Source organism: Bombus flavifrons, chromosome 12 (genome assembly GCF_040668555.2).
Source record: "Bombus flavifrons isolate JBK064 chromosome 12, iyBomFlav1_principal, whole genome shotgun sequence".
Lineage (NCBI taxonomy): Eukaryota > Metazoa > Arthropoda > Insecta > Hymenoptera > Apidae > Bombus > Bombus flavifrons.
The window spans coordinates 12,222,569-12,240,523 of record NC_138453.1 but is presented as its reverse complement, the minus strand read 5'-3'; the positions used below and the strand labels follow the sequence as shown (position 1 = coordinate 12,240,523).

At 36.8% G+C, this 17,955-nt stretch overlaps 2 protein-coding genes and 1 non-coding gene across 4 annotated transcripts; all 3 read right to left on the bottom strand.

The window, feature by feature from the left end:
• Positions 1-76: 76 nt before the first annotated feature.
• Mtp (microsomal triacylglycerol transfer protein) lies at positions 77-8,207 on the bottom strand. 2 transcript variants are annotated; one of them, XM_069124730.1, is made up of 5 exons: positions 7,981-8,207; positions 7,189-7,212; positions 4,955-5,148; positions 3,183-3,836; positions 77-2,726 (listed from the first exon to the last, which is right to left on the bottom strand). In XM_069124730.1, the coding sequence occupies exons 1-5, from the start codon at positions 8,045-8,047 to the stop codon at positions 981-983; spliced, it is 2,685 nt and encodes an 894-aa protein (XP_068980831.1). In that variant the 5' UTR covers positions 8,048-8,207; the 3' UTR covers positions 77-980. The 2 variants fall into 2 exon arrangements, with proteins under 2 accessions (XP_068980831.1, XP_068980832.1); XM_069124731.1 differs by lacking the exons at positions 7,189-7,212; positions 7,981-8,207 and adding an exon at positions 5,301-5,511.
• A 1,660-nt stretch (positions 8,208-9,867) lies between these two features.
• On the bottom strand, positions 9,868-12,238 carry LOC138185755 (uncharacterized protein MCAP_0864; the record flags this gene model as incomplete). The annotated part of the gene is made up of 2 exons (XM_069124920.1): positions 9,975-12,238; positions 9,868-9,899 (listed from the first exon to the last, which is right to left on the bottom strand). Coding segments are annotated over exons 1-2 (1,809 nt in total), but the record flags the coding sequence as incomplete, so codon positions are not given.
• An 811-nt stretch (positions 12,239-13,049) lies between these two features.
• On the bottom strand, positions 13,050-13,241 carry LOC138185845 (U2 spliceosomal RNA). The gene has a single exon (XR_011174727.1). It is a non-coding gene; the product is annotated as a U2 spliceosomal RNA (small nuclear RNA).
• Between the last annotated feature and the right edge of the window lie 4,714 nt (positions 13,242-17,955).

The following is a 17,955-nucleotide window of genomic DNA, read 5'->3' as shown; positions in this document are numbered from 1 at the left end:
AATTAGGCAATTGAGTAAGGAGAAAATGAATTTTTATGAAAATTAAGATAGGTTCTTAAAGATCGAAAGAAAAGACATTTTTTAATCCTTATATTTCAATCAATTTATTCCAACGATTTACTTTGCGTTTCTTTATGCAAGATCAGCTTTTATATCTCTTATCTCGTGTTCCGACAAATAAATTAAAATTTCTCCATTTAATTTAGAAAATGTATAAACTTTCTGATTTCCATTTCTCTTCAATACATTCTATAAATTCCAGATCTGCCTTCTTCCAGCTCTTCCTATATATATCATAAAATATAATATCTTTCAACATATAATATTCTCTGAACTAGCGATATCTGAATAAAAATATTCCTTGTATAAAACATGCATCACATTAAGTTTCATAAATTATAAATTCATCAAAAAATAAGTAACTCGATATACTTTTAGCTCTCTACAATGTATTAGATATTTCTTTGCTTGTTAATATCGATTTTGAAGTAATATTTTGTGTACTACTCATAGATATTTTGAATAAAATTGATGAGAATCGTTCTAGCTTCTACGCTTAGCGTATCATTTAAATATGCAAAGCACGTATGTAAAAGGCTATGAAATAATTCAATTATTAAGGGTCATTCAACTATAAAAAATTGAATCAAAATGGGTCGCAAAACAAATAGCGTTGATAAAAGTGGAACGAGTTCGAGCAATTTTCATCGGAATAAAATTTCTTTTTCCCCGTAAATCGTAAATGTACCGAGTACATAAATTATATAAATTATAACAAAATAGAAAAAATGTAATTACAAAATACAAAATTACAACAAAAATATACCTATACAGTTCCTTTTCGTGCAGCACGCGCGATTCCCTTTCCTCGACGCATTGCACGATACACGATTGAAAGAAGAAGAAAGTAACATCTTCGATAAAAACTGTCTTCGTAAATTCTATAAAGTTCTATGTCAAACTCGAACAGTCTTTATCGATTAACTGAACACCATCGAGCACATCTCGTTATTCTTTCTGTTCAACAGATAAGACCTCCCAGGATTATGCAACCTCATCCTCCTGGTTTTTCTCAATTTGTGCCTACTTCCAGCTACCCTTTCAACCTTATATACCTGATACTTCACCACGTTCTCTGGTTGGCTAAGTCTCATGCACAGAGATACCGGCCCGGAAAAGTCTACGTCGGTGGCCAACTCCAATTTCGGTTCCATCGACATGGAGAACTCAACCATGCTCTGCACAAAGTCGGAACGCACTTTCGTTCCTCCCTGGATCATAATTCCAGCCTTCAGATCCACCAGTGACTGAGCGTTTCTGGACCATAGGCTCAGTTGAATTTGTCCAGCTAAATCGAAGCTAACCGCACCTTGGACGTCGACTTCGGCTACGATTCCCGAGGCTAATGGAATGTATTCGTTGTAGTTATGGAGAGCAGCTAAGGCCTGAAAGGCTGGAGTTCGTTCGGACGCTGACCCAGACCAGACGTGACTCATAAGTTCCCCTTGGCCAGAGAAGAAGACGAATGGCCTGATACCAACACCTAGGAAATCGAGCTCCATTCCTGCAGTAGATGGTTCGACATCCTGAATGTCATTTTCCTGGCTGGAAGTCGAAACGAAGCTTCCTAGGCCTCCCGCGAACAGGCCAAGAGAGAATAGCGCCTCTTCGTGCTCTTCAACTTGAAGTACTACGTCGACTATTCCACGCTTCATTAAACCTGACTGAATCTCTTGAATAGTTATCAATGATCCATTACTATCTATCGACCTTAGAAAGTTTCTCGTGAACGCTGTGCTAAGACCTTTCTGGGAATACACGTTGTAATTAACGATATCCTTTCCACACGTACTCAAAACTTCGCTCAGATCTTTAGCAAATCGAAGATCCTTATCAGAGAGTTGTTCCAATCGTTGACTGAGATATTTCCGAACCTCGTAATCGAGATCTGTGTTTGCTAAATACTCCACCAAGTGTCTGATATCTTCCTTCGATGGATTCGTTTCAAGAATAATATCCAAGGCTATAGTCCTAGAGCTACTGTCTCTCTTTGGCCCACCTATTTCGTAAAAGACTCGTTTGGCTACCTTTTTTACTTCAGCAGTTAGCGAATCTCTGGGTAGCGCTGACAGGGCCTTCCAAGCAGCGACATTGAGTGCTTTATTCTCACTCGTTGCAAATTTTAACAAGGTCGGGATCGCAGCCTTGGTTCTTAAATTTCTTAGAGCCCTGAGGAATTTCAGCTTGCACTCTTCCCCCGTGCAAGTATCGAGACCGATTTCCAAACTGGTTCTTGCTTTCTCGATGCTAGCTGGACACTCTAAATGACGTGCCATCGCTGCTGCGGTTAAAGCTATCGTTTCTGACACTTTGTCGTTCGGATTCGTCTCTTCCGATCGTCTCAGAATATTATTGGCGATATCTGCATTCGGCGTTGGAGACAGAGACAGAGCCCAAAGATATCTTTCAGTCTCGTTTCCTATTTCGTCTTGCCGAAGAATTTTCATGGCTGCTTGATGTCCTGCTATGGTCGAGGCGGCGCCAAAGATATCTAATAGTTGAGGTTTTATTTGACGATATCGTGGACTTTTTAGGAGCTTCTGCAGTTCATCTGGAGAGGCTGATCTGACTAGAGGTAGTAACTTCAGGAACGCCGAAGCAGATTTTCCAGTACCCAAAGCGTTGTTCTCCAGGGCGCTGCGGTATTCTTCGACCGTTTGTTCGATCTGAAATCAAATATTACAAAGATACGATTAAATATTTATTTATACTCGATTATTTCCCATAATTTTGATAGCACAAATCTGTTTGTACAATTTTTAATCTATTAGATATATTAATTTACTAGTAGGATAATGAAATGGATGACTTTATGAGAAGATGTTATGGAGTAACGTGTCTTTCATTTCCTGTCTTATTCATTTATCATTGGTTACTCATAAGCAAACAAAGAGCAGGAAACACTCGACGAATAAACCTGTTGATTTAAACGAAGATAATTTTAAGTATCCCAGCTTACCGGCACGCTGTTGATTTTGGCGAGAAATCAGTTTCCATAACAACATAAGATGTTTATGGGATGCCGAGGAAGGTTAACAAATTGCGTGTATTAAATTAGAATAGATTAATGGGAAAATGAACGTTCTAAAAGATAACAAGGAAAAAGAATTTTATGAACTAACCGTCGGGCATCCGTAGTCAGGGCACGAGAACGGTTCCAATTGTAGCTCGATACTCGTTTCTCTGTATCCAGGTTGCACAGCAGCGAGAGCTTGATTCAAGGTATCAGCCTGCACGGTGTTAGCGCTGAGCGTGCCAGGAAGCAGCTCGAGTGTCCTCTCCGACGTGACGATGGCGCCCACTTCCGGTCTGGCGGTAAGTGCCATTCGATGACTCTCCTCATCGCGAATCAAGCTAGGCAAAAGCTGCTGCGTGAGCTCGTAGGTTGAATTACGAGTACTCGTAAGCTTTACGCCGAACGATGGATTCGAATGCCGTTTCTTTGGTGGTAGAATATTTTGCTTGCAGGATATTTTTCGTTTTCCTATTGTCCTCGGTCCCAGAGAATGATACGTTACGTTGCAGAGACCGGAAGCATCTCGTTCCTCGACGTCGTTATCGAACACTGTATATTGGAATAAACTAGCTAAGCCACGTTTGAGGTTTGCCGAAGAAACGCTCTCTGCAGGATCCATGAAGATGGAATTTACGTCGCCGTTTCTCCAAAATATTAGCAAAGGTTTCTGTGCAAGGGCGTTTATTCTGGAGGAGTGTTCGACGAATCCTTCTAGTTCTGAGGCACTTCGAGATTTGATCCACAGTTGTGGTTGCAGGAGCTATGAAAAATATAAAATTTGTTTTTATCCATGACGATTACTGTGAAAATGTGTAGCAGAAATGAAACGATAGTGAAACGATAATAACCGATCTAAGCAGAATTCCCTGCAAAACAAATCAATTCCCCAAATATTTTCTGCAGTAACCTTCGTGAGTCATCAGGAAGCGTACACAGGTTAGTCATGTAGTTATTATTCAATGTTTTCCTGCCAAGTCCTAAATGGTAAGTATATGAAAAAGGTGAAAAAGGAAGAAGTTTTATAAAAGCAAGAGACACGAGGACAGCCTTGATATATGGCGGCCACCTCGATCAAAGCCTTGGCAGTGATCAACGGAATACTCGGAAGATAATATATAATTGCTTGGGAAAATAAATTAACGTTTCAGCTAAAAGTTTAAACGTAAGACCGTTAACTTATTTGTCGAGACAACTGTATATTATTATACATTCATGGTATCTGGTAAAACGTGCTGTACTTTAATCTTTTAAGAAAAGGTTATCATAGCTTAATATTGCTAATACGAACTCCCCACTTATCGTTCGTTGCTCGATAAAAATGCTATTTGAAACTGAGATTTTTCTTTGCATGTAGCAACTTTGAAATTATCAATCATAGTGTTTTATATGCAATAAATTCACAAATAAATTGTTTGATTTCATATATTTTCTCGTTAAATTCAATGGAACTCGGCGATTATAGACTAAACACTGTGCTGTTGACAAAACACAAATATGTATAAATGATAATATCAGATATTTTATATCTTGAATAAGAACTTTCATGCGTGCTATCAATGACACGCGAATGGTACGCGAATAAAGAAAGAAATTTAATACAAACATATCTCCAAAGAGGGAACAGCAAAGATAAGAACTGGAATCTGTATACATCGAGTTAGAAATAATTCGTATTTTACCAAAACTTCACGAATTACGTATTAGGTATACAGCAAGGAATTCACCGAGTCTCCTGCCATTTACGACTTCTCATTAAAGTGACAGCAATTCATTATTCAAGAGTAGAAGAAATCCACTTAACAGAAATTCATTTAATCGAACACTAGCCAAAATTTCGTTTCAATAAATGAAGTTGTATAAAACAGTAACGATTCCCACCTCGATTTTTAGCAAAAAGCTACTCGGATCATTCGGTTTCTGCCAAACGGCGGTTACATCCAATTCGCCGGTTAATCGAAAGCCAACGTCGCCGCTGGATTTCGACGGAGCTGCCTCGCTAAACAGCAACGTTGTCGTCAGTTTATATTTCAATCCGCTTGCCAGGTCCCAGCCTCTGGTAGCACCAGCCATGGCTGCAAAAATCACGCACACTTTCCAATACATGATCGATAAAGTAACAGAAGCAACGTGGATCTATCGTTCCGCCCTGTCCTACGAGAAAACCCGGCGAAGAATCGATCGAGGATCGACGCGACAATTTCGATATGTGATCTGGCAAAGTTACCCGTCGACTGACAAACATTGTTACTCCATGGACTCTGTAATGGCTCGTCTATAAGCCAATGAGAATGGGACACACTGAATAGCGGTTGTCTGTGTGTAAGTGCGACGTTGATCGCCGGCTGACGTTTGCGTGTGGTTAGATACGTGTGTGTAGAATGTTTGGCGCGATTACGAAGTTATGAAACATATATTTTTCTTTTTTCCTTTTTGTTTACTGATACCGTGGAGTAATGGAGCTGCAAAGAACAAAAGGAAGAATCAGTGATTATTTTAATTCCAGTTTGTACTCGTTAGTAAGTGTATGAGCTGTTTTTATATGAAACTTTAGAATAGAATAATTTGTAGATAGCTACCTTTTTTTCGCTTAGTACGTAAATGTAATTATGCCGATCGATGCGATAATTGCATTTGAAAATTAACTTGCCAATCTGCTTCCAAATCGTCAATTCGTAATTAGTCATTCTACCGTATTTTACTACGCTATTTTCTATGTCGTTAATTTGATGTAAGAAAATAATATTTTCAAAAACAGATAAGATCTATGATTCTAATTACATGTTTGTGGAAACACTTAATATGTATCAGCGTTGGCACTTAAGGATCTATAAATGCAGCGTATGGGTACACGAAGATAAACATGTTCACACGATTGTACATACAAGGTGGCTCAAAAATATGACGAAAATAGGGGAAAAAAAGGTAAAATCAGAAATCTAAGAATTTACAATACAGCCAGCACAGTTCAGCACAGTTAAACGATACATATCAGTTTTCACATTCATAAATCCAATTTAAAAATAACAAAGTCATACGACTTTCTTTAAAATATTATCGTTATAATATTTCTCGAAATAGATATAACACTGGTATAAACGTACAATAAACAAATTTAATACTCAAACTAATCCCTTGAAATTCACTTCCGTAATAATTAAATTAATGAATTTGCTTGTCACACGCTGACTTACCTCCACAAATATTGCCTTTACAGTCTCTTATTGCAAATGCAGAAATAAACGTTTTTCTCGAGAGATAGTTCTTCGCGTGATTTTATAAACATTTATATAATAAAATTAGGAAATAAAGCAATGAAATAAAAGGAGATATTTCATTGTGATATATTTTCTCAAAATTAAATAAACTTTTAATGGATTCATATTTTACATAATACAAATCCCTATTTTTGAGTCGCCCAGTATACAAACGTACGCATATCTACGCACACAAAATCGTCACAGTCTGGATCGCTCTTCTAAAAGCGACGAAGCCCTCAGTGTGCTCTATACGAGATGCATGCATACATAGGCACAGGTTTTACTTGTGTACACGAATGTATAATCGCACATCACCAATATACTCCAACGATAAACACCGTTAATTCACCAAGTCCCTGCTACACGACAAGGAAACGGAAATAGTAACTCCGTTCTCGTAATTAATGAAAGGATGAATTGCGGCTATTTTTTGGATCGAGCTATCTTTTGTAATCGAAAATGAAAAGAAAGTTAAACAAAAATAGCCATAACCAAAGTATATTAATAAAAATTAAAAATGAACAAAATTGAATTTCGAATATGGTGCTCGATTTCGTTTGAATCTTCTGTTTCGAGTAAAATTACCAATGCTAAAAGGAATAAAATCCAATCGTGAATTCCTAACCACTATTAGGTTATCTCAGATCAGTTATCCCGCCAAACAGGCTCAAATTTATTTTTAGTTTATAGATCCGCATATGTACAACGTTTTCAATTATTTTATATTTCACTGACGAATTTAGCTGAATTTCTGAAAGTAAATTATACAGAGACAAATCACATTTATTATTTATTTTGCTTTAGTTTTTTTATATTAAAGTCCGTCAAATATAAAACAAAGAGATGTTAATTTACCTGGGGCCATTTGACAGTAGGAACCTGAAATACAAAAAACTTCTATCAGAGACGATCTTCGTAGCACTTTAAAGTAATTAAAGAATTATTTTTTGTTCTTAAGTCCTATAGTTCTGTTGTCAATTACTATAATTGTCCTATGCCCCAAGTTAGAAAATAATTTTGTAGCCTTGATTAACCAAACCAGTACAAAGTGAAATACCAAAAAAGTACCGAATGTATAGATACATTGAACAAAGAAACAAACACTGCGTAGATAATTTCATGTGATTCGTCGGATTTCATTTAAACACAAGACGAAACTTTATTCTTTGTTCGATGCAACGGTTAAACATTATAACAGTTAACACGTATTAAACGATTTTGCACTTCTAATTTACTTAATTTAACTGTTTTTAATCTAGCTACTTATCGATAGAACCAATCGAGGAAAAGTGATTAAATAAAAATCTATATCATAAACATATCCTATATATAATACGATGCGGTTCACAAGTTATCGAATTTTTTCTAACTTACACGAGGATAGTTATAACATCAAAGATGTAAAGAAAATTGGACGTTCTTATTGTGCTTATAAATACAGTTGTTTAAACAGTAACATGAATAATTTTAATCAACGTCAAGCACTTCTATGAATAGTTGTCTGGATAGATGGTCGAAACATTGAAAAATGACAAATAATATAGCAAAGGGATTTAAAAATTAACGAGGATGGATGACGTCGCGCGGGAAAGTACGTAAGATCGAAACGTGAAAGCAGGTGGGCCAACTTGTAAGTTGGTAACTCACCGAAAAGCGTCAGAAGATAAACGAGGGAGACTGTAAGCGTCGTGACCGGCGTTTCCGAGCAGGCCATCCTTCGTTTCTCACAGACGACCTTCCTCGTGCCTACTGCCCCGAGCTCGTGTTCTATGCTGCTCCGTACGACTCTTCTCCTTCTACCAGTAAATACGAGCAGATACAAGTAAAAGTAATTAGACAAGGCAGGCTTGCGTTATCGAACCCCACGACCATCTCTAACATTCCCCACCACACCACGCGGAACTATTCCCCTTCCATTGCTCGCGATATCACGAGGATAATGTATCAACCCCCTCCATTGGACCTGCTTTTGCGGTGGAAGAAGAATAAATGGAACGTGGGGATATTTGGTGATCTGATTTCTGGCGCGGTGCATTCGAAAACGAAACGTCTTGTTCTTAGGTCTTGTCTTATTTGTATGTAGGAATTGACTATTATGCGTTCCATGAAGTAAGAGGGATTAAGATAACTTTAAAGAGTAATTGTTGCTAGGCAGTGCATAACAACGATAATTTATATGAAACGTAGACATCATGTATCGTCTACTTGGATAAATTCTTCGCAAAAAATGGTATTTCACAGTGAATTTTACAAATAGAAAATGTAGAAAATGATCTTTGAAAGAAATATTACTCTATCTGAAAATATAATTTCATGAAATGGCAAAGGAAACAACCGTGATAATAAATTAAAATAAAAAGTACTGGTTTGCTTTGGCCTATACAAAATATTTTATTCATTTAATTAAGAACAAATATCCATATTAGGAAGAAAGGACAGTATTAATAAAATATAGAACTAAATAAATGAAGTAAGATATTTGAAAGAGAAATTTACAAGATGAGATTATATATTCAGTTTCAGATAGAACAACTTTTAAATTATGTTTAAATTCAGAAGCGAAAATCGATTTTGATTATTATAACAATTCAATAATAACATATAAATTCATGTGTTTACATGACAAGATAAGCTTTATTCTTTTTTTTATTCTCCCGAAGCTGTTACACTCTCACAATAAAATTCGCCAAATCGACATAAATAGAAAAAAATAACATATTCTGTTACATGTCGATAATTACTTATCGACAAAATGACCTTGGTGGGTGAAAGGTTTTGTTTAACAACTAAAAACTGTGCTAGTGATACATTCTTAAACCTAATGTGACATTACCTCCTCCAACCCAACTGTAGGTAAAGAAATCTTATACTGCGTGATGATTAACAGGAAAGATGTATTTCCATAGATGACAAAGTCAACGACTTTTGTGCTATCCTTTGTAACCTGTGATCATAAATCATACACATGATTCTGACAAAAAATAAACTTTATTAATATAAATATTATTATACAACACGCACAAATTTTCTAACTTCCTCTGGTTGTCCCTTTATAAACAAATATGTTGCTCAATGAAATCCTATTTAATCTAATAAGAATATATAGTACATTAACATTACATATTAATATAGTATAAAGTATATATTAAAGTTAAAAACGAAGACGTCAAATGCTTAAAAATGTAGTTTCAATGAAAACAATCCATATAAACACTTGAGGATTTTCGTAGATAAAAAGTGTAACAAGTGAAAGTTTCATTAAACTGACTAAAAATTATAAAAACTTTATATTTGTACATCAGTCATACAAACTATGATATTTTGTTTCTAGATCTCCTAATACATTCTGGAGCTGAAATTAAATTGTGTACATATACATATAAATGAAATATCTAAGTATAATCTCTGATTAAGAAAAATTAGACTAAAATAATTACTTTTCTTTTGCATTTCCAAAGAAATAGAATCTCCTATTGGAATGTATTTGTTGAAATGTATTTTACACCTCTGAACACGAGAAGTCATAGATAGGGTTGGTTTGTTTCTTTCTGCACTATGTTCTTTTCCTGCAATGAAACATACTTATTCAAATATTGCATTTAGAACAAATAAAATACTAGTTTACTGGGAATTATCAGTACCAGAAAATTTGACGTTTTTAATAGATCTTCCCTTGTTGTTATTAGTTTCATCTATATTCATTTTTTCGCTATTATCAACATTAATTTTAAAAGAACTTGTTCTTCTTTTCTTCTCTAAAGGTGATTCATTTTCTTTATGTCCTAGTTCTTCTATATCCATAGACATTTTGCTAAAAGATCTTTTAGCTATAGGTGTATCCATTGAAATAATAGTTCTATTTCTTAAAATTCTTATATTTTCATCAGTATGGCTGATTTCTTTTTTGTCATTTATAGGAATATGTTTCTGTTTTAGTGTATTTACAGTTTCAACATCTTTATTTTCTTTAATTGGTGTGAAAATATTTCTATTGAATGGTAGAGTTTGACTTGGTATCGCATTTTTATCTACAAAATTTTGTTCCCTCGTGCTTCTTTCTTGTAGTGTACCGAGACTTTTATTCAATTCTTGGAATGCTATTGCCATTTGTGTTCGTGGAGACGTTATTTTATTATTTTTTGAATTTTCTTTGATATCATCTTTATGTACATCAGATCTAACGTCATCAAAAAAAAGTTTTCTTTCTGCTCTAAAAGCTGTTACTTCATTAGAGCTATCAAGATCAAAATTATCTATTCTTGACAATGCTGCAGCTAAATTTAATTTTACCTCTGTTTCTTCGTCAATTGGTACTTCATTTAAAACTATATGATCAGCAAAGTTAACTTTATTTGTTAATTTCATGAGACATCCCATTTTGGCTGAATTCTTTGGCTGTTTTAATATGCTCTTTCCTGGTGTTTGATTAGAATTAATATAAGATATTGAATCATCTAACTGAACTTCTGGTGTTTTACATATTTCACTCAGATTTATCGTTTTTGAGCAAGGCTTTTGTTTCGACAATGTTTCTGATAGTTGTACTTGTTGCAGTAAACTTAATCTTTTAGCGTACTTTACAGGTGAAAGTTTGTTTTCATTAGAACTACTAAATATAGCCTTTATTTTGTGTTTTATCCCAGAACTTATATTCTTTTCATATTTATCACCTAACGTTTGATATAAATTAGATTTAAGTTTACTTTTACCACGACTGTTTCTAATTTTTGGTGTCATCTTCTGTTTTCTTTTTGTTAAGATAGCTTTAATAGAATTTAATGTTTTTTTAGTAACTGATCTGTTAACAAGCATGTCTTCTTTCCTGTCCTGTGAACAAAGATCCCTCAATTTTTCAAATTGTAAATCACAGTTTTTTATATCCATGTACATCATATCCCAAAATCCTTGCAAATCTTTACATGTAACTAACATTTCTCCTTTCCCTGTTTCGCAATTAGTAACCAATTTACGAAATCTATCAAACTTTTTATTTATTAACAAATGTGTCTGTTCAATAACTCGATTTATTTCCCGTTGATCATTTTTTGTAATTTCAGCTTCTACCATAATTTTCATCCACTTTTCACATAATTCGGTTAATCTATCCGTTTCTTTATTCAAAAGAAAATGAAAATATTGTGCGGTACGTTCTTCTTCTTCAACTGAAACATTTAAATTTTTCATGATAGTGTCTTTGGTAGGAATATCATCATCGCTTGGCGAATGACGAAGACTAAAACCCCGTTTTAGCTGCTGTTCTTTTCTAGCATTGGATTTTCCACGACTAGAAACTACATAAGGAGAAAATATAATCGGTATAGATGAAAAATTTGACTGTTCTGACGTAGATACATTATTATTTGAAGAAAAACTTGCTTCTTTAACACTAGTATTACGTATTTTGCTCGTACTAGCCATTATTTTACTTTCATTACTATTATTTTTAAAAAATTGAGGTATTTATAGATGAAGTACGTTTGACTAAGAAGTACATATAAATATCAAAATACATTCATGTAATTTCTACATTCGCTGCTTGTAAGGGATATAACACAATCATCACAGTCGAACGAAACCAGTAAACTATAATAATATGGAACTATCATAGATTCATGTATAGTTTGTAACTAAAGCATTGCCCGAGGCACTAAGGCACGGTCGTATAAACATAACAATAATACACAACCACAATAGCTCTGGAACATTGGAAACTGCAATGGAGGGGTTAAGATTCTCAATAGTTTGATACTCTGTGGTGTGTTTTACAAATTGGCTGCTAGATAGCGCTGAGATAAATTTGTTAAACTTCCGCATTGAACATCATTTTCACTATCCTTACCACCGAAGATAAAGGGTATAAACTAAACTACTTTAAATAAATGATAATAAATTTACATAATAGAGTAGAGTTCAGTTACAGATACGTTCGTGTGTCGTAGATTACAAACATATGGCGTACTACATCACGAAGTCTAACTAGTCGATTGGAGCGCCTTGGGAAATATTTTCTGACCCTTGTAAGAATCTCACTCCTTTCATTGGAGTTTTTACATCTGTGTATGCGACTACGGACAAGTATACAGTATCTTATTCTTACTCAATGATAATCAAGATGTCTAAGAACCGTTGGTGACTAAAGTCAATGACAGAACGATCGGTATTTCAGAACATGTGAAACGGTTGGTAAATGGCAAACTCTATGCTATCTCTAGTTAGCGCCACTCTAGAGAATGTCGAGATATCACGGTTATGATTGAGCTACAGTAAGCAAAGAAACGTGTTCGATAGATAACTATTTAATCCACCAAGTTGTGTAAGCCTCCACCAGGATGCACTAACAAGGTCTTAAAAATTGCGAACCTAATCTTCAATATAACTTTAATAAAAGTTACACTAAATAGATCTTAAAAGTCCTCTTATTACTTGTAGCTATATCACTACACATAAGTACTGTTGAATACGGGATGTCTTGTTTATTTATGATTACAATTGTCGTACATGTACCACATCCCTTTATCGCATAGAATTATTTGAAACGTACTAAAAGACTAAGTAAGGATCGCGGTATAACCGCCCATACTCGAGGCGTTCTATTGTTACAAATAAATCAACGGGGCGTTTTGCAAATCTAAGCTTTTATTGAAGCGAAGAGTTTGTATTTGCTAAAAAAAAATTAATCGTGGTAAACTAGCTACAAATATTTAATTTTAGAATTTTATTGTTGAGCCGTTCCCAACTGTACTGCAATGTCGGGCCGACTCGTGACAGAGGAAGAGCAAGCCCTTCATCTCCGTCTATTTTCAAAAATCAGGTTAATATTCTGACTCCCCAATGGGGAGTGTATCAGATATTAAGCTGATAAGAACAGATACTACACTTTGATCTTAGCCATAAGGCCGAGAAGCGATAAATGGATTAATTTCAGCAGCTTTTATAAATCAAACAGTGAATAATTTCGCTTGTGAGAAGGAAACTAGCAAGTATACTACCTCTAGCGGTTTGTACGGAAACTATCTTTACCCCTCTACAAATGACAGAACGTGGTTACAGTTTGTCAGGGGCTAAGGTGGATTGTCACTGACAACTTTAGATACCTGAGCATTCGTACATATGTCGTGGGTATGAAAATCGTGTATCACTTTTTTCGCCCAATCCAACTAATCCGGTACCTACACACACACACACTTTTACATTATAAGAATGTTTCTATATACACTATATAAAGTGTTTCTGTATACACTATACGTTTAATATACACAGAATATCGTACCTGTATCACCTATGGTATGAATAAATCGTCGAAATTCGCATGAAATATTTTTAGTTATTTTTGTAAATACATACAGAGGAATACATTTTTAAATTAAACTTTAATAATTGTTTCAGTTATTTTTGTAGTAACTGTCATACCGAGCTGCGTTTCACGCTGATAGTTAGACGGTTATCGACTAGATCGAAATTTTCGAAAATATATATATATATATATAAATGGTTAATAAAATTAACGATTGGTCGTATAAGACAAGGGGTTGTGCATCACGGGATTAAATCAAACAAGATACCGAATAAGCGGTAGAATAGGACTCTGTTAAGACAACACGTGCGAAAAAACGAGTTGTAAAGAAAGCGAAGCAAGTTGAACGTAAAAGGAATACGCGAAACACGTGCAGCAACAAAAGCTGTGGCCGCATAAACTCTCGCAGAAATGGGAACCGGTCGGTTTGCAGGCCGCAACGAACGATCCGGCCGGCAGCAGTCGCGCTAAATAATCATAACTCAGAGAGACATTTGTAACGCCAGCTTCTCGCCCGTATTTATCGCTGTTGTTGGACGGTTTGTTGCAGCAATAACGGTAATGGGCCAGCTCGACCGGCCGCCCAACCCCTCGAAACCGCCCCGACGACCCTCGAATCCGCCGCCAACGCCGGCTACCCCTCGCCGAGAGCGATTTATCCTCGGGTAATTAGCGCAGGTAATAATTAATGCCGCCGCGCATTGTGCTAATTATCACCGGAGAACCTTTTAAGAAATGAAAGAACATTCGAAATAAAACAAAGAGGCTGCGACAGGGGATGGGCAAGAGGCTGCAGGTGGAGGGTACAAGGTAGTCGGAAGAAGGTTGGGGACGAGGCCGAAGGGAGGAGAGTTAGAGAGATAAATAGGATAGTAGAAAGATATTTACAATCCCGGGAACGAGTCTTTGTGATAATAAGTGGTAATGAGAAGGAGAAAACTGTTGGAATGCAACGATCCTCGGGTTGCAGGTGGTTGTAATAGAGATTTTAAACGCAAGCAGCAAGTTTATTTTCCAGTTGATGCTCGGTTTTGGATTTACGCAGATCGAGCGGTGCAGTATCGACTTTTATTTAAATAAATTTTGCGAATTTCAACGCGCCAAGTAACTTTTATAAGACGGTTGTTATTCAAACATGGAAAACGGAGTAAAAATAAATCCTACATTTTGCTACGTATATTTCACATGTCGCGTGTATCCTTCAGCTTTTCAGCAACATTTCTAGTCCACATATTCGTAGAAAAAACGAGTTATCTTACTCTTAAGATCACCTCGTCTCTCAGTTCGCTCTAAACCTTCTACTGCCACCTAGAAACATGTAGACACGTACATGTACGTATTCAAACTGGAATCAAAGACCGAAGAAGTCTCACTCATCCCAATCCTCGACACAGCGAAGGTATCACCCTTAAAGTATCAGCCCCTGGCTCACATCTGCTGGACAGCGACTCCAATCTACACCCTGCAGGTCGAACAAATCAAAAGAAAACACATCTTGATAGCGATAAAGCGGGGCGAAAGAGAGTCGGAAGGTGGACGGGGGTAGAGAACGCAGAAACGTAACGAGTGGTCGGGAGAGGTCGGGTCTACGGGATGTTTGCGCGCCTATATGTATATTCCAGGACCGAGTAAGGGACCGCTGACATACGTATACGGCCAGGTAGCGTATGAAACGCCAAGTGTGTAAGTACGTGTGGCTCCATACAAACGACAGGCAACGGAGCCAAGCAGCTATCCATCAGGGTGCTTTTGTCGCCCTAATGAGAGCTTGAATTATTCAGCTTAGAGGACGCCCCTCTCTGCGAGGACCCCTTCTCACCTTCTCCACCTCCTCCTCTTCCTTCTCTTTGCTTCTTCTCGGGGGCTCTGCTTGCACACGCTGGAAAACTGGAGGAATTGAGAATTCCTCCGTTCGTTTCGATGCGTAGATTAACGTGCGTCCTTAAGGCCGATTTCCTGCAATTTCATACGGAGTCGAGAGTTAGAACGATCTTTATAGGTTTAGCGAACAGACAGACGAAATTGATTTGTTTCTTTTCTCTTCTATCGGTTTCTGGGAGCGTCTTTTTCATTTAACACACGGTCACACGGCGATATACGAAACGATCGTGTTTTTAATCTTTCGTTGACAAACAGCAAAAGGATTTAATTTACAGAAGTAACACGTAATAAACCGACATAAAATGTATTAAATTCTGTCGCTTTTTATCGAAGGATAAATTTATTAAATCTCCAGGTAAAACCACCAAAAATTCCTCGTTACACATTGAAAATTAATTTGGAACGAAACGGTTGCAATTGTAACGACCAAAAGGAAAACCACTTTTTACGCCAGTCGCTGGAAACAGTCGGTAGGATTTATCCGACAAAATAGGACGAAATTACGGTTAGTCGAGCTGCTATTATGCGCGGGTTGCTTGAATCGGCCAACCCAAGAAGCTTCAGTCAAGCGCGTATCAACGTGAAAGCGACTTTTTCAATTCTCCTTTCTCTCTCTCTCTCTCTCCCTTTTCCTACTTCCTTTACGCGATCACAGGCGTATTCAGGCCGCAGTCAGTTTCCTAGTTTGATCCCGGCCTTCGAAATCGTTTCTTAAACCTAGAACCGGCACACGCAAAAATCCCATGAAAGATTCATGGTCCATCAACGTGGAGCGTTTCTGTGCGAAGGTCGAATCCCTATTAAATCTAACGAAGAGATTTTTCGCCGGACCGCTCTTCTGGCCGGGCCACTTCTGTCAACTAATTTCCCCGGCGATTTTAAAATCATGGCCAGAGAACGGCGATTCATTCGTGCATCGCCCCGTCCTTTTCAAAACTGGAACGTGCACCATAAATGCTTGAACGCCCCAAGACGTCGTTTTACCTCGTGAAACGTATAAATACCGAGTCTTTGCCTTAGCGCGACCTCTTTCATATATATGTTTTCTACCGGGTATTGCACACGTTCCTGGCGGCCTATGCAAAGCTCATTTCCTCGGAGATAATTGCACTGTGATATCGTGAAACTCATCCTTTTTGTGCCAGCGAGAGAAAGAGAGGCGAAAGGGGGTTTGGAGCTGGCACACTCGGGGCGAGGAACCTCGGTTTTATTAAAGTTCCTTGCACGTTGGTTGCCTTACTTTTATGCTGCCGTTTCACGAGGCGAAAACTTGCCCTGTAAGTCGATAAACTTCCCGGTAACTAACCGACATTTCAGATTTCCACGTGCTATGCCCCGCGTCGACGACGGGGCCACGTTTACGAGTCTTTCGTATGGAGTTTCTAACTCGTAAGGGAAGGATTTCTATATGGCCGTGGATTAATATTAGCCTCGAAGCTTTGTTTCTTTCGTGGAAAGCGGAAACGTGTATCTTATCTCGCAATTTCTTGAAAAGAAATCTCTTCGACAAATTCGTTGCTCCTCGAGGCGCTCGCTGTTCGTCGCGTTGATTAACGATTATTCGCAGAATCGCGAGTTTGCTTCTGAAAACGGTTTGTCTTTGTTTAACGAACAAACTTCGTAGTTTGTTTGTTTAACTTTTACCGCGTTAATTACTCGCGTTTTTAATCAGTGTAACTCGATTGAAACTGTTTGGTATTTTTTTTTCTCAGATTAACGTTTCGCAATAAAATTTAGTACCGACGAATTATCGAATATATCTTCGATATATTTACGAGTGTTTTGGTACAGTCGAGAGAACATTTAATCTATTATACGATCGTACAAAACGCTTTCTACGTTATATAAAATTAAATTCTACCCTTTTATTTATTTTGCTAATTATCAATAACATTCTTTTTCATATATACATATATATATATATATTATCTAGGGGAAAGAACGCTGAAATATTTTAATCGAAAGAACCGACTACTTTGTAAGTTTGTAACTTTCGAGCAAATGAATTAGCATGTCCAGGAACATATGCGCATCTCGATTTCCAGGGGGTTTACGCTTAAATAATCGCTTGGGGTTGCGGAGACCAAATATTTAAAAATATATATTATGCATTGCGCGCTCAAATAGAATTCTTGCCTTGAGCAATTCGTTAATCGACGAAACAAATTATCACGTCTCCTTAATGTGATAAAAAGTTTCGTAAAATCGCAATTTTATCATTTACATAATAATATAAATAAAAATTCCACAAACTTCCGGTTAATTTCTGACTGACGAACTACATTTCCACTTCTTAATGAATTTTCATACTATTTAAAGAATAACTTCTCATGGTCGATAGTATAAGTAGATTTGGATATCTTGGTCGTTCGCTCGAGCTCGCTAACAAACCGCTGGAGACCATCTCTGGCCGTATTGGTGGCTCGCTTAGCCGGAATCCTACGATC

Bases quoted from the DNA above. Each gene is read 5' to 3' on its own strand.
- Mtp (XM_069124730.1), bottom strand. From the start codon at position 8,047: ATGGCCTGCTCGGAAACGCCGGTCACGACGCTTACAGTCTCCCTCGTT. The intron at 7,213-7,980 runs GTGAGTTACCAA...TTTGTATTTCAG, and splicing joins TTATCTTCTGACGCTTTTCG to GTTCCTACTGTCAAATGGCC. The intron at 5,149-7,188 runs GTAAATTAACAT...TGATTTTTGCAG, and splicing joins CTACTGTCAAATGGCCCCAG to CCATGGCTGGTGCTACCAGA.